At 43.7% G+C, this 12406-nt stretch overlaps 1 protein-coding gene across 2 annotated transcripts in view; it reads left to right on the plus strand.

Annotated features, from left to right (window-relative positions):
• The window catches only part of VPS53 (VPS53 subunit of GARP complex), a 64212-nt gene that overhangs the window by 7732 nt on the left and 44074 nt on the right, over positions 1-12406 (plus strand). For both annotated transcript variants that reach the window (XM_059487040.1, XM_059487041.1), the window contains exons 5-6: positions 10947-11033; positions 11264-11379. In XM_059487040.1, the coding sequence (XP_059343023.1) occupies positions 10947-11033; positions 11264-11379 (203 nt within the window). The remainder of the gene's footprint in view (positions 1-10946; positions 11034-11263; positions 11380-12406) is intronic.

Here is a 12406-nt window from a genome sequence, read left to right on the forward strand (position 1 = left end):
TGAGGGGTAATTAATAGTTTGAATAAACATCCTTTCAGTCTCTGACTTCCTTCCAAGGGAAGCACAAACCTTGGATGCAGTGACAGAAGGAAAAAAAAAGTTGTTTAAGTTCTAGCAAGCCAAGAGGGGATTCTTTGCTGAGTCCCTGCCCCTGTGCTGGTCCATCCCATGCCCTGGCAGGTGAGGGAGCTCAGCGTTGGCTTTCCCATCTCCTGTCAGCCAGAACTGCCCAAAAAATGCTTGGGAATCTTGTGCTGGCACTTAATTCAAAGCTGCTTGAATTACTGGGGTTTATCACCAACCTGCCCAATCCCTTTTTAGACACCAGTGATCCAGGCAGGTTCTAGAAGAAAAACTGAGCTTATCAGCCTTGCCAGCCTGTTTTGTTCTCTTTTTTTTGGAGGAGAATGAGTTATTTACCCACTGAGGCCAGCAAGGAGCTTTCCAAAGCTGTCTTGTGGAGCTGCACCTTCCCAGCTGTCCAGGAGAGGGGAGCCCAGCCTTGGTTTTGAGAGCAGGATAACGTTTCCAGAGGAATCTAAATCCCAGTCTGAGCCACTGGGGAACATGGAGTGTGCAGCTATGGAAATATGCTCTCTGTGCTCCTTAAGGAAAAGGAGACCTTAGGGATGGGAAGTCCAAAATGCTGATTGCAGATCCAGCTGCTCCAGCTGTGCTGGAGTCTCCTGACCTGTCCGGCTGGGATGATGGTTGGGATTTCTGTGCCCCCCTGCCTACTGAGCAGGGCTTTGAGCTGAGTTGTAGCTATGAGAAGGCATTTCAGTAAGAAATTTTCATGTGAAAATAGCTTTTTTTAAAAATCTATAACCTTTTAAACTGTTCCCCAAACATTCTTGCTCATGTGTGGATAAATTAGCAAGGAGGTGTCTGAAAAACCAGATTCTGAGTCTAAAAATAAAGGCCATCACATAGATGTGGCCCCAGAAGAGTTATTTCAGCAGCTCTGAAGGCAGGAATGCTCCCTTTCCCACAAAGCATAACGTTCCCCAGTTCAAAGCATCTGCCTTCTTGAAATTTTGCCCTAGAATTTCCTCCAAATGCAAAAAGCCTTAAAATAGTCTGGCTCATTTGGCTTCCCCTTCCTGGTGCGATATTTCAGTGAAATCTGCAGACAATGCCCCGAACCTCAGAAATGATCTCCCTAATGATCCCTTTATGGGAGGAAACAACAGCCGTGGGTGGAACATTCCTCTGCAGGGTGTGACAGAATTTTCCTTGGGAGTCCCAGACTTGGACTATTTTGGATGCTTTGGGAGAGGCTGGGAATGCAGGAGCTGCTGTGCTTCAGTTGTAGCAGTTTCTAGGGAGCCAGTGCTGCGCAGATTTTTCCTCTGGAAGGTTTTTTTCCCCTCCCTCAGAGCTGCTGTTGGTGAACTGGAGTGTGGGCTGACCTTGCTGAGAGCTGCAGCCCAGTTGTGGCATCGTTTCCTCAGTGCCCCAGGGTGCAGTAGAAAAAGTTCCCATAGATTTTTCCAGGGAGCGTTGAGCGCTCTCCCTCTGGTTTGATGTGTCACTCCTCAGTTGTGTTTATTGCTGGAGCTTCTGCATGGGCTGGCTGTAATTTTTCTGACAGTTGCTGACATGCCTTTGCTGGTTGTTTGGCTGAAGCTGCTTCACCTATCAGGCTTTTGTCCTTGTAATAAGTAGCCTCTGAATTTACTGGTGGTTTAACCCTTGGCAGGGTCTCTGCAAGCAGGGTGAGTAAAGGTGAGGTGGATTCAGCTGAAATCCATTTTAGAAAGAATCAAGAGCCCCAGAGCAGTCCCAAGATCCCAAATGGATTTGTGATTTGATAGTTTGAATCTAAATAAAACCCAACAAACTTTTCTGTTATCTGTGGTCCATCTTTCCCTTCCTGCCCTGTGTAAGTGACTGAAGTTGCATCAAACAAGGACTGTGTTTCAAAGAAAAATGTGGTTTATTGCTCAATGTGTCTTATTCTGTTAGGGTCTGGCTCAATTAGTGCTAGAACAAAATTAAGTGTTAACCAGAAATGGATGTGCCTGGGCTGGGAAAATCTTTGGATATTTCTCATGGCTGAAGATACTGCCTGATAACTTGGATTGCTTTGCTTGGCTCCTTCTGTGTTTTGCTCCATGAAAACAGCGATATAGATTTTCTTTCTCATAACTCCAGCAGTACAAGCAAAGGGATGGCAGCTGCTGTGGTCAAATAATAGGAATATTTCCTTGCTGCCCAGACAGTTCACTTGGCCATCCCATCCTTTGGTCAGCCAGGGCTGTCCTCTCTCCTGGCATGTAAAAATGAACATCTGGGCTCTGCAGCTGTGGGGAGGCTCTGCCTGCCCTGCCCTGGGTGTGCTGCAGTCTCTGGCAGGGTTTGAGCCTGTGGGAGGAGGAGGAGGCTGTGTCTGGCGGAGAAAAATGCCCACAGGTTGTGGGTTTGACAAGGTCATGGCTGGAAATATGTGAAATACTCCCTTGGTTTTTCTTGTCTTTAAACAGAGATCAGGGAACACTTTGCAGAATCAATAGAGGGAGGAAGGAGGAGATGGAGATGGAGAGTGAGCAGAAGAGGAGAGGGATGCAGGTGCAGCACAGGGCAGTGGGTGTGTGGTGTTCACAGGGGTCTGAGGATGAGGGAAGAGATGAGAATGTTGACTCCATGTTTCAGAAGGCTTGATTTATTATTTTATTATATATATTATATGAAAACTATACTAAAAGAATAGAAGAAAGGATTCCATCAGAAGGCCGGCTAAGAATAGAAAAAAAAAATTATAACAAAGGCTTGTGACTGACTGAGACAGTCTGGACAGCTGGGCTGTGATTGGCCATTAATTAGAAACAACCACATGAGACCAATCACAGATGCACCTGTTGCATTCCACAGCAGCAGATAACCATTGTTTACATTTTGTTCCTGAGGCCTCTCAGCTTCTCAGGAGGAAAAATCCCAAGGAAAGGATTTTTCATAAAACATGTCTGTGACTCTCTGCTGGTTTTCTGAGCCGTGTCCTGAGCTGCAGGAGTGTCAGCCTGGCAGGCAGGGAGGTGCTTTTGTGCTCTGTGTGTGCAAACCTGCTTAGGAAGCTGCTCTGTTGCTTCAGCCTCCCTCCTTCACCTGCACCTCCTTTCTGACTGCAGGTCGTGTTTCCTGCTGAACTGAGGCACCCAGTGCCTGCACATCTCCTACCCCAGGCACTTCCCTGCCATTTATTTGTTTATTTAAACACTTCCAGCCATCAAATTCCAGTGCTGCTTCCCTGGCCCCAGTGCCAGGTTTGGCTCACATGGGAGGTGTTGATGTGTCCCTGCTGCTGGGACAGCACTGGCTGTCATAATCTCTTAATAAATAATTAAACCTAAGTCTCTGGAATATTTGGGAGCTATTTTGTGTCACAATCCCTGGTGTTGTAAGCACCATCTCTCAGTTGTATTCATTCTCTCCTGCCTGGCTAAGCTTTATCACCTGGATTTTTATGAATGGGTCATTATTCTGAAATGTGAGCATATGAAATATGACTAGTGTTAGATTTCAATACCTTTTTAAGATAGTGAATGGATTGGGGTTAAATATGGGGTTTTAAGCTGTGTGACTTCATATATTTTATAAAAAGTCATGCCACAGATCCTGTAAGGCTCCAGCTGAGTGATTAAAGTCCCATAATGTTCTTTTGTAACCCATGAATAATAAGCAGGAGCTGAGCTGCCAAAATGAATCAAAAGTGAGTTTCATTCAGAGTTATTTCCCTAGTGAATTGTGACAGCTGGACAATGTCCTTCCCTTGTAGTGACACCGAGCTTTTTCTAGCCCAGAACACGTTCAGTGAGCAAGGTTTCAGGTGAATGGCATGCCAGGAAGAGCTGCTGCTGTTTATTCTCATGCTGGCACAACTTTTGCCATCTGCTGCAAGGCAGGAGCAGGTCTGAGCTCGACCTTGCCTTGTGCTTGAGCTCAGGGGCTGTTCCTGCCCTGCAGCCTGAGCCTGGGCATGGGGCTGGTGCTGTTGGAGGCACTGCAAGCTGCAAACTGTGACCAGTCCTGAGTGCCTTTGATGCCAGCAAAGCAAGAAACCCAGCCTGAAAATAGAATTCCAGACAGGCAGGATACTGTGTCTTATTGTGGATGTTTAAAATTGGTTTTTCCCCCCTTTTTCCCCCCTTTTCCCCTCTATCCACAATATTTATTTTTTTTTTAAATATTGTGGATATTTAATATTCTTCCCCCCCCCCCCCCCCCCTTATTTGTCTTTTTTTGTTGTTGTTGTTGCCTCACATACATTTTTGGTGTGTGGTCACGTTTGTTCCAGCTGTGTTGCATCCGTGCTTATGGCAGGTAAACTGACAGGAATTCCACTTGGAAATCCCTCCTTGCAGAGTTCCTGGTGTGCCTGTCCTTTCCCCCCATTTCTATTTGCTTTTAAACTCTTCACCTGTGCTGGTTTTGACTGGGGCAGAGAAAGAGCCCCATACTTGTGATGAAAATTAGAAAATTAGCTCTTTCCCAACCCAAACCAGCACATGAACCTGGATAAAAATTCATCTTGCAAAACCTGATGTAACCTGAGTGGTTGCTAAACTTACCCCCCATGGAAGTCAAGCTCTGGAATTGCAGATGTGGCTCTGATGTTTCAGATGTGGCTCTGATGTTTCAGATGTGGCTCTGATATTTCAGATGTGGCTCTGAAATTGCAGATGTGGCTCTGAAATGTGGCTCTGAAGTTGCAGATGTGGCTCTGATGTTTCAGATGTGGCTCTGAAATGTGACTGAAATTGCAGATGTGGCTCTGATATTTCAGATGTGGCTCTGAAATGTGGCTCTGATGTTGCAGATGTGGCTCTGAAATTGCAGATGTGGCTCTGAAATTGCAGATGTGGCTCTGAAATTGCAGATGTGGCTCTGATATTTCAGATGTGGCTCTGAAATTACAAATATCACCAATTGCAGTGTGCAAACACCTCAGCACACAAATCAGCTGGAGCCCCTCAGTCATTTACAGCCTTCCCAAATAAATTGAGAGTGTTTTCCCTCCGATCAAGCCCAGGATGGAGGGAGGGTGAGGAGCATTTCCAGGGTCCCTGGGTTCTCCAAGGTGTGTGCTGGGCACAGGGAGGTGCAGCAAACCCTGCAATCAGGGTGTCAACACCAACAGGAGGGCAGAGCCTCACCTTGGCTATCCTGACGCAGATAAGGAGAATAATGAGTGGCTGCAGAGATTTTCTGCATGATAATAGTGTTTAATTTTGGGTGTGGGCAAGGCTGTGGCTGCTCACCTGCCACGTGAGGAAGCTGTAGTAACCTGCCATGAGGTGATGGTAAAGCTGTAGTAACCCTCCATGAGGTGATGGTAAAGCTGTAGTAACCCTGCATGAGGTCATGGTGAAGCTGTAGTAACCCTCCAAAAGGTTATATATGTTTTTATAAATACTTATAAGTACATTTATAGTATTTATAATACATTTTTAGTATTTTATAGTATTTATGTAATATTTTTATATTATTTATACTATATTGGGCCAAGAAGCCCCCAGTGCTCGGGTGTAAAACTGTTTCTTCCCAAATCCTTGCCATCCCCCAAATTCTAAAGCTGCACCACTAGCATCAACCTTTCTTTTTTATTTTTAAATTTTTATTTTTTAACCCTTTTATTTTCAATTCTCATTATAAATATTACCATGAGGTGATGGTGAAGCTGTAGTAACCCACCATGAGGTGATGGTGAAGCTGCAGTAACCTGCCATGAGGTTATATATATTTTTATAAATACTTAAAAGTACGTATATAGCATTAATAATACATTTTTAGTATTTTATGGTGTTTATATAATACTATACTGTATTTATATAATACATTTATAGCATTTATGCTATATTGGGCCAAGAAGCCCCCAGTGCTCAGGTGTAAAACCATTTCTTCCCAAATCCTTGCCATCCCCCAAATTCTAAAGCTGCACCACTAGCATCAACCTTTCTTTTTTTATTTTTAAATTTTTATTTTTTAACCTTTTTATTTTCAGTTCTCATTTTAAATATTACCATGAGGTAATGATGAATCTGCAAGGTTTTGGCCAGAACTACCTGGAAGTCAGCTGTCACTTCACCCCCTGTGTCTGTCAGTGTTTGTGCAGCTGTGGAGAACGTGGGGTTTGATTTCTCAGCGTGATTTGGGGTTAAGTGAAGGGGCAGCTCCAGCAATTTTAAGCTTTGTGCAGCGTTGGATGTAATGTGCTGATGGAAAGTGTCCTGTGCAGCCTGAGTGGTTGGGATTGGAGCTGATGACACAGAACTCTCTTCTTCAGTGACAATTGTGGTAGTTATGTTCTATTTGCTGACCTGCCAGGGTGGAAATGTGCTCAAATCAAGCCCCAGGGTGATGAGCCCTTCAGGTTTGCCTGCTCAGGGAAGTCAGCTGGGCACTGTCCTGTGCTGAGACGAGCCCAGGCTTCAGCTTGCAGTGGTTAAAACTTGAGGGTTTTCTCTCGAATGAAATCAGTCTGAGAATCAAAGTAAAATTTCCACCCTTCCCCAGTCTGGAGGGACTCGTTTGTGTGAGGTTTCAGCAGCAGAAAATGTGAGGCTGGTTCCAGTGTGAGAGGGTTGCTTTGAAATCTCCACAGCTGAGGCTCCTCGGAGAATTTGGGGATGGGAACTTTATTTTTAGTCGTGGTCTAGATGTTCATTGATCTGGGCTGGAAGTGTGGTAGCAAATGAAAGAAGCATTAACACTCAGAATTCAAGAGCAGGGACCAGGCCAGGAGCATTAAATTCTCAGCATCATGACCACAGCCCTATTTGTAACATTAAAAATGCATTTGGATGCTGTGAATTTGGCAGATGTCAAGTGTCTATAAAACACTTGGTAGAGGGCAGCTTTCTGATGTGAATAACAACATTCAATTGAACTATATATTGGCTAGAATCAAATAAAAATAACATGTTTCTAGCACAACACCAGCAAGCAAATAGAAACCATGGAGGTATTTTAACCATTACTGGGAAAAAAAAAAATCCCCAGTGTTAGTTCAGTTAATCCCCAAGCAAGGGAACCCCATCTGAAAATTTGCTTTTTCTCCCACTTCAATGACATCTTCTAGTAACACACAGGCCTCTTAATTCCTATTTGCATATTTCCTGGTACTGAAGGTATTTTCTTGCACAAGATTCCTGATGGGATGCATAAAGAGGTATTTGGAAATTAACACACCCACTAATGAGCTGCTGGTTGATGGGGTGATGTGACAGCTCTGTACCTGGCTGGAGGAGGAGGCTGTGTCCATCTGCAGCACTGCAGGGATTTGGAGAGACTGGCTGTAATTCACTGGGCTGGTTTGTTTTGGCTGCAGTTATTGTTGCTAACACTGTTTTTTGTCAGCCTGGTACTGTAAGTCACTGGAACATAACCTTTTAAAGAATGCATCACTTCCAAATTTAACAAACATGTCACAGTCTGGTCCCACCTCTCGCTTGGGTTATTTTCTTCTCTCCTTTTGCTGCTTGGAAGATCTGGTGTGAGGGGGTGACACAAGGAATGATGTGTGGTCTGACCTCAGGAGCTGCTTGGGACAATGCCAAGGAAAGCAATTTTTGAGGCAGTCTCCCAGTGATTCATGGTTTACCTCTGCTCCCCATTGTTTTACACCGCTGCCTTTGGAGTCTTTTGCTGTCGCATCTCAAGGTGAAGGAGGTTGCAGAGCTGTGGCTGATTCATGGGCTGTGTTTTTCCCTCCAGCTTTGGAGAATTTGGCAAACAGCAGAGCTGCTCACTGGCTGCCCAGCTTACCTGGGCTCAGGCTGTGAGCTGGGGTGGAGTTTTTCCACCTGCTGTGTGTGGTGTGAGCACAGCAGCTCCCACTGCGTCAATCCTGCCTGAAAAGCAGGGATGGCTGAAAAAGCACAGTGGCCTTAAACTGGGGAGTTTAACACCTTGGTGTGTTCCTATCCATGAATTATTCTGGGGACTCACTTCTGGAAGCAGGACAGGCCACATCTCCTCCTTCCCTCCTGCACCCAGGATGTGTCAGACACTAAACCACAGAGGAGGAATGTGATCCCTGGCTTGTACCAAGCACTCTGTGCCTGGAGCCACTCCCCCCAAGGCTGCTCCTGCCAAATTTACAAATTTAGTGGGTTTTTCTAAATTTACATTGCTCAGAGCAGTTGGGAAGCCTTGGTCAAACATTAGGGAAAAACCTCGGACACTGCTGGCTCTGCCTCCCAGCCCAGCCCTCTCCATCCCCACCATGATTCTCATGGCACTTAGAGGTTGCACAAAATAGAATAAATAATTCAACTGGTCCTGCCAAATTTACTAATTTAGCTGGTCTTTGCTAAATTTACACTGCTCAGAGCAGTTGGGAAGCATGGGGCAAACCTTAGGGAAGAAGTTTGGACCTTGCTTTCTCTGCCTCCCAGCCCAGCCCTCTCCATCCCCACCATGATTCTCAGCTGGTGCTGGCACTCAGAGGTTACACAAAGTTGAATAAATAATTCTGATGGGTTAATTGTAGCTTGCAGGCTCAGCTGTTGATTGAAGTCATATGGTGTTTTTCCAGTGTGTCACAACCTTGTTTTCAACATCCTCGTTTCGTACAACCACAACAGATGATGTCTCCAGCCTCTTTATTTCTTCCTGCTCCTCTGCCCCCAGAATGAACTGCAGGAAATGCAATAACTTCACTCCTGGTTGCTGTTTGGGGTGTGTGTGCATTTCCATGTTTCCCAGTTGCACTGATGAGGAAAGCAATAAATGAGTGAGGCAAAGTGCTGGGGCACAGCTGGGAGAGCACTGCCTCTCATCCATCATGGCAATAAAAGCAATTCCTGGCCTCTTGATACTGTTTTTCCCTAGAATTTCTGTCCAAAAGAAACCTATTAATAAAATAGTAACAAAAGCAGGAAGAAAATGCTTTTAAAATTCATGATTCACCCTTGTAGCAGGAGCAGAGTGTGAAGGGAAATGCATTTTTTGGATTCTGTGGTTTCCCCTCTCTTTTTACAGCTGAAAGAGCAGTCATTTGTTACATTAATAAACTTCTGTATTGCACCTTGAGCAATTAGACCTAATTTCATGCCCCAGATGTTGTTTTCTTATCCCCTAATAACACTATTTATTAAAGATGAGGTGTTTTCTTATATTTGAAATTTGTTTTTCTATTTGCTTTAATCTGTCTTTATAGTAATTGGGAAGGTGATGGTTTTCTTTCATTAGTGGTTAATTTTCTTTATTTGTTTATTGGTTAATTTTTTTTGTTGGTTAATTTTCTTTATTATTGGTTAATTTTCTTTATTTGTTTCTTCTACACTCAGTATTTTACTCTCAGATGCTATGGTTAGAGTGTACAGCAAAAAAAAAGTTTAATTGATTTCTTTTAACTGTCTTTTATCACAATTATTAAATATCACCATTAGAGAAATAGGTTCTTTTGAAGAAGCTCTGAATTTCTGGGACTGTGCAGAAAAATCAGCATTTTCTGTTAGTGCTGAAGCAAAGGGAGACAGCAGTTGGCATCCGTGAAGAATTTCAGGCTGAATCTTGAATTTTATCCAGACCTATCCAAAGCTCAGACCATACAAAACAGTTGCTGCTTGCTTAATAATTTAATTATTAATTATTAATTATTAATTACAGAGTAATGTACTGCAGACCTGAGCACAGAGACAGAGCTAAATACGTTGAAAAGAGCATTCTTTGCTCCTTTGCTTTGCACTTAATCCACAAGCCTTTAAATGGAGGAGAAAATTGAATTCTCAGAAGAATTGGAGAGGCTGCTGGGGACTGTTCAGCCCTCACACATTTTTGTGTTTTCATGTCCCTCTGTGAAAATCTGTGACACCAATGCATAAAGTGTTAACTTTCACATGATTCAGAACATTTTTCAGAGGAGACTTTCCTTCCCCCCCCCCCCCCACTCTGGAAAATGAATTATAAACCATCTCCAGCTTTTTCTACTTTTATTATAACCCAGCTATATTCCAGCAAAAGCTCCTGGCAGATAGTTTCCTCATCCACTTCCAAATGAAGATGTGTTAAATTTATTTGCTGAAGGAACTTGTAGCTTGTGCTGTAACCTTGGTCATGGGACTGGATATAAAAGCAGAGGGATAGAAGCCCACTGAACAGCAGGGAACAAAGTGGAGCTGGAAATGTTATCAGGCTGGGCAGGCAGAACGTGTAGAATTACTGCAGAAGGCAGATTTTGGCCATGTGTTTTTGGATTTTGGATTTTGGACATGTGGCTTCCTTCACTGCATCCACGTGTGCTTCACACTGCTCTGCCATGGCTGAGTAAATAAAAGGGACCAGGTGCCCCAAGAAAATAGCACTTAAATCCTATTTTAAATATTAAAAATGTTTTTTAATCCTATCAAATGGTGAGAGCCATTTCCTGGGCTCCACCTCTTTACCTGTGCTTAGGAAGAGCCATTCCTGCTGCAGGTGTGTGGGAGGCTGAGGTGCCCATTCCAAAGGAATCAGCCTCATGTTTTCCACCAGGATAATGTCCTGTTAATTCAGCAAGGGGTTTGGGCAAGCACTCAGTGTTCTATATGTGTGTTTTTTATTTATAATTAATGATGAGCATAGAGGTCTTGTGGAGGTTTCATTTTTCTGCTCTAAATATCTGTTGATCAGGAGTAAGTTCTACCTATTTTTCCACACTTAGTATGGAATTAGTCAAAATATATTCCAGCAACCCTTAAGAGCTGCTTTCATAAAATATCTAGATGAAATTTTGCCAAATCATTATTGTAAAGTGGATACTGAAACCCTGGCCCACTCAGGTTCAATATTCCAACGTGGTATATTGACTTTTGTTGTGCTGCTGGTATTTATTTTCTTTGTAAGAAAGCTGCTCCCCTCCAGTGCCCCAGCCCCAGGGAGTGTCAAGAGCAACTGTGTATTTCTTAGAAAGGTGAAAACTGAATGCAGATTTTCTTTCCTCTCTGACCTTGTTTCTTTTCCAGGCCCTGGAAGAAGCCCAGAAAGCCATTCAACAGCTCTTTGGTAAAATTAAGGATATTAAAGACAAGGCTGAAAAATCTGAACAAATGGTGAGCAGCACTTTCTTTCTGGCCTTTGAAAGGGAGGGGACACTGACTTTTCCTGGCAAGTGACATTTTTGTCCTTGGTGCTGGCTGGTTGGGAATTTCCTGTGTTGAACCTGTGGTGTCCACAGGGCTGCTGATCTGACGGTCCCAAAGAGGAGAGAGTGCCTTCTTATCTCCTGAAAATTCCATTGCTGGGGCTTGATATTGAACCAGAATCCTTTTTCATTCCACAGGTGAAGGAAATCACCAGGGACATCAAGCAGCTGGACCACGCCAAGCGTCACCTGACCACCTCCATCACCACCCTCAACCACCTGCACATGCTGGCAGGGGGGGTGGATTCTCTGGAGTAAGTCTGGGAATTCTTGGTGTGATGTTTGTGCAGTGTTCTCAGTGGGTTTGGCACAGCCTGCCTGGTTTCTCTGAGGGAATTTTGCTCCCAGGTCTGGATTTCTGCTGGCAGGTCTGTGTTGCTCTGAGTGACCCCCAGCCTGGGTTGTTGTGTTTAATAATTTGCAGCATTGATTGCTTGTATTTCTCTGTTGCTTTTTGGTGATGAGGAATGAGTATGGCTTCAGTAAGGAATCCTCATTAGGGATGTACTCTTGGGAGGATTTTTGTCACTCTTGTATCTAAAACTGCAATGAGTTTTGGTAAAGGTCAACTCTAATTTTTATGAGTTTAAGGAAACCTTGCAGCTTGTACCATGTGTAAATTGGGGGTTAAATATTTCCAATAATCCTTTTTGGTTTTTTTAATGTGCTTGAGGAGCACACAATTTAGGAAAATACAGGTTTTTTACATGTTGCATCTGTGAAGTTGCACAGCCTGTTCTTGGTTTGTAGCAAATCCTGCACGAACGCCGGGTCGTGAAATGCTGAGAATTAAATTTTACTCAGCCTGCTGTCTCCACTGGAATGATCCTAAAGGATGATATAAAAATAAATTAACTTGATTTTCTTTTTTTTTCCCTGTCAGTTCCCTGTGAAAGTTATTAAACAGAGAAGTCAAGGCTAATGGCTTTTCAGCATCCTTCTCCTCCAGAGGAGCTTTAACTCACACTTTGTGTGTGATGACGAATGGCTTCACTCAGGTCATTACAGTGAAATAACATTTACTGCCTCCAGACCCATACTGGGAAGTGGATGCACTCAGTAGTTTACATGTTCCTTGCCAAGTGTTGCTTTGACATTTATGGTTTTTTTTGAGGCATTGTTAGATTTGTGCCAGATTGGTTTATTTTAGCGTCGCTTAAGTGAAATTTTAATGCAGCGTTGGAATGTTAATGAAGAGCTGCGTGTTTTAGAAAAATAAATGTCAGTAGGGACCAGTGTGACCCAGTGGGGATGAAGTAACCTGTGGAATTACCCCCCAGG

Source organism: Ammospiza nelsoni, chromosome 21 (genome assembly GCF_027579445.1).
Source record: "Ammospiza nelsoni isolate bAmmNel1 chromosome 21, bAmmNel1.pri, whole genome shotgun sequence".
NCBI lineage: Eukaryota > Metazoa > Chordata > Aves > Passeriformes > Passerellidae > Ammospiza > Ammospiza nelsoni.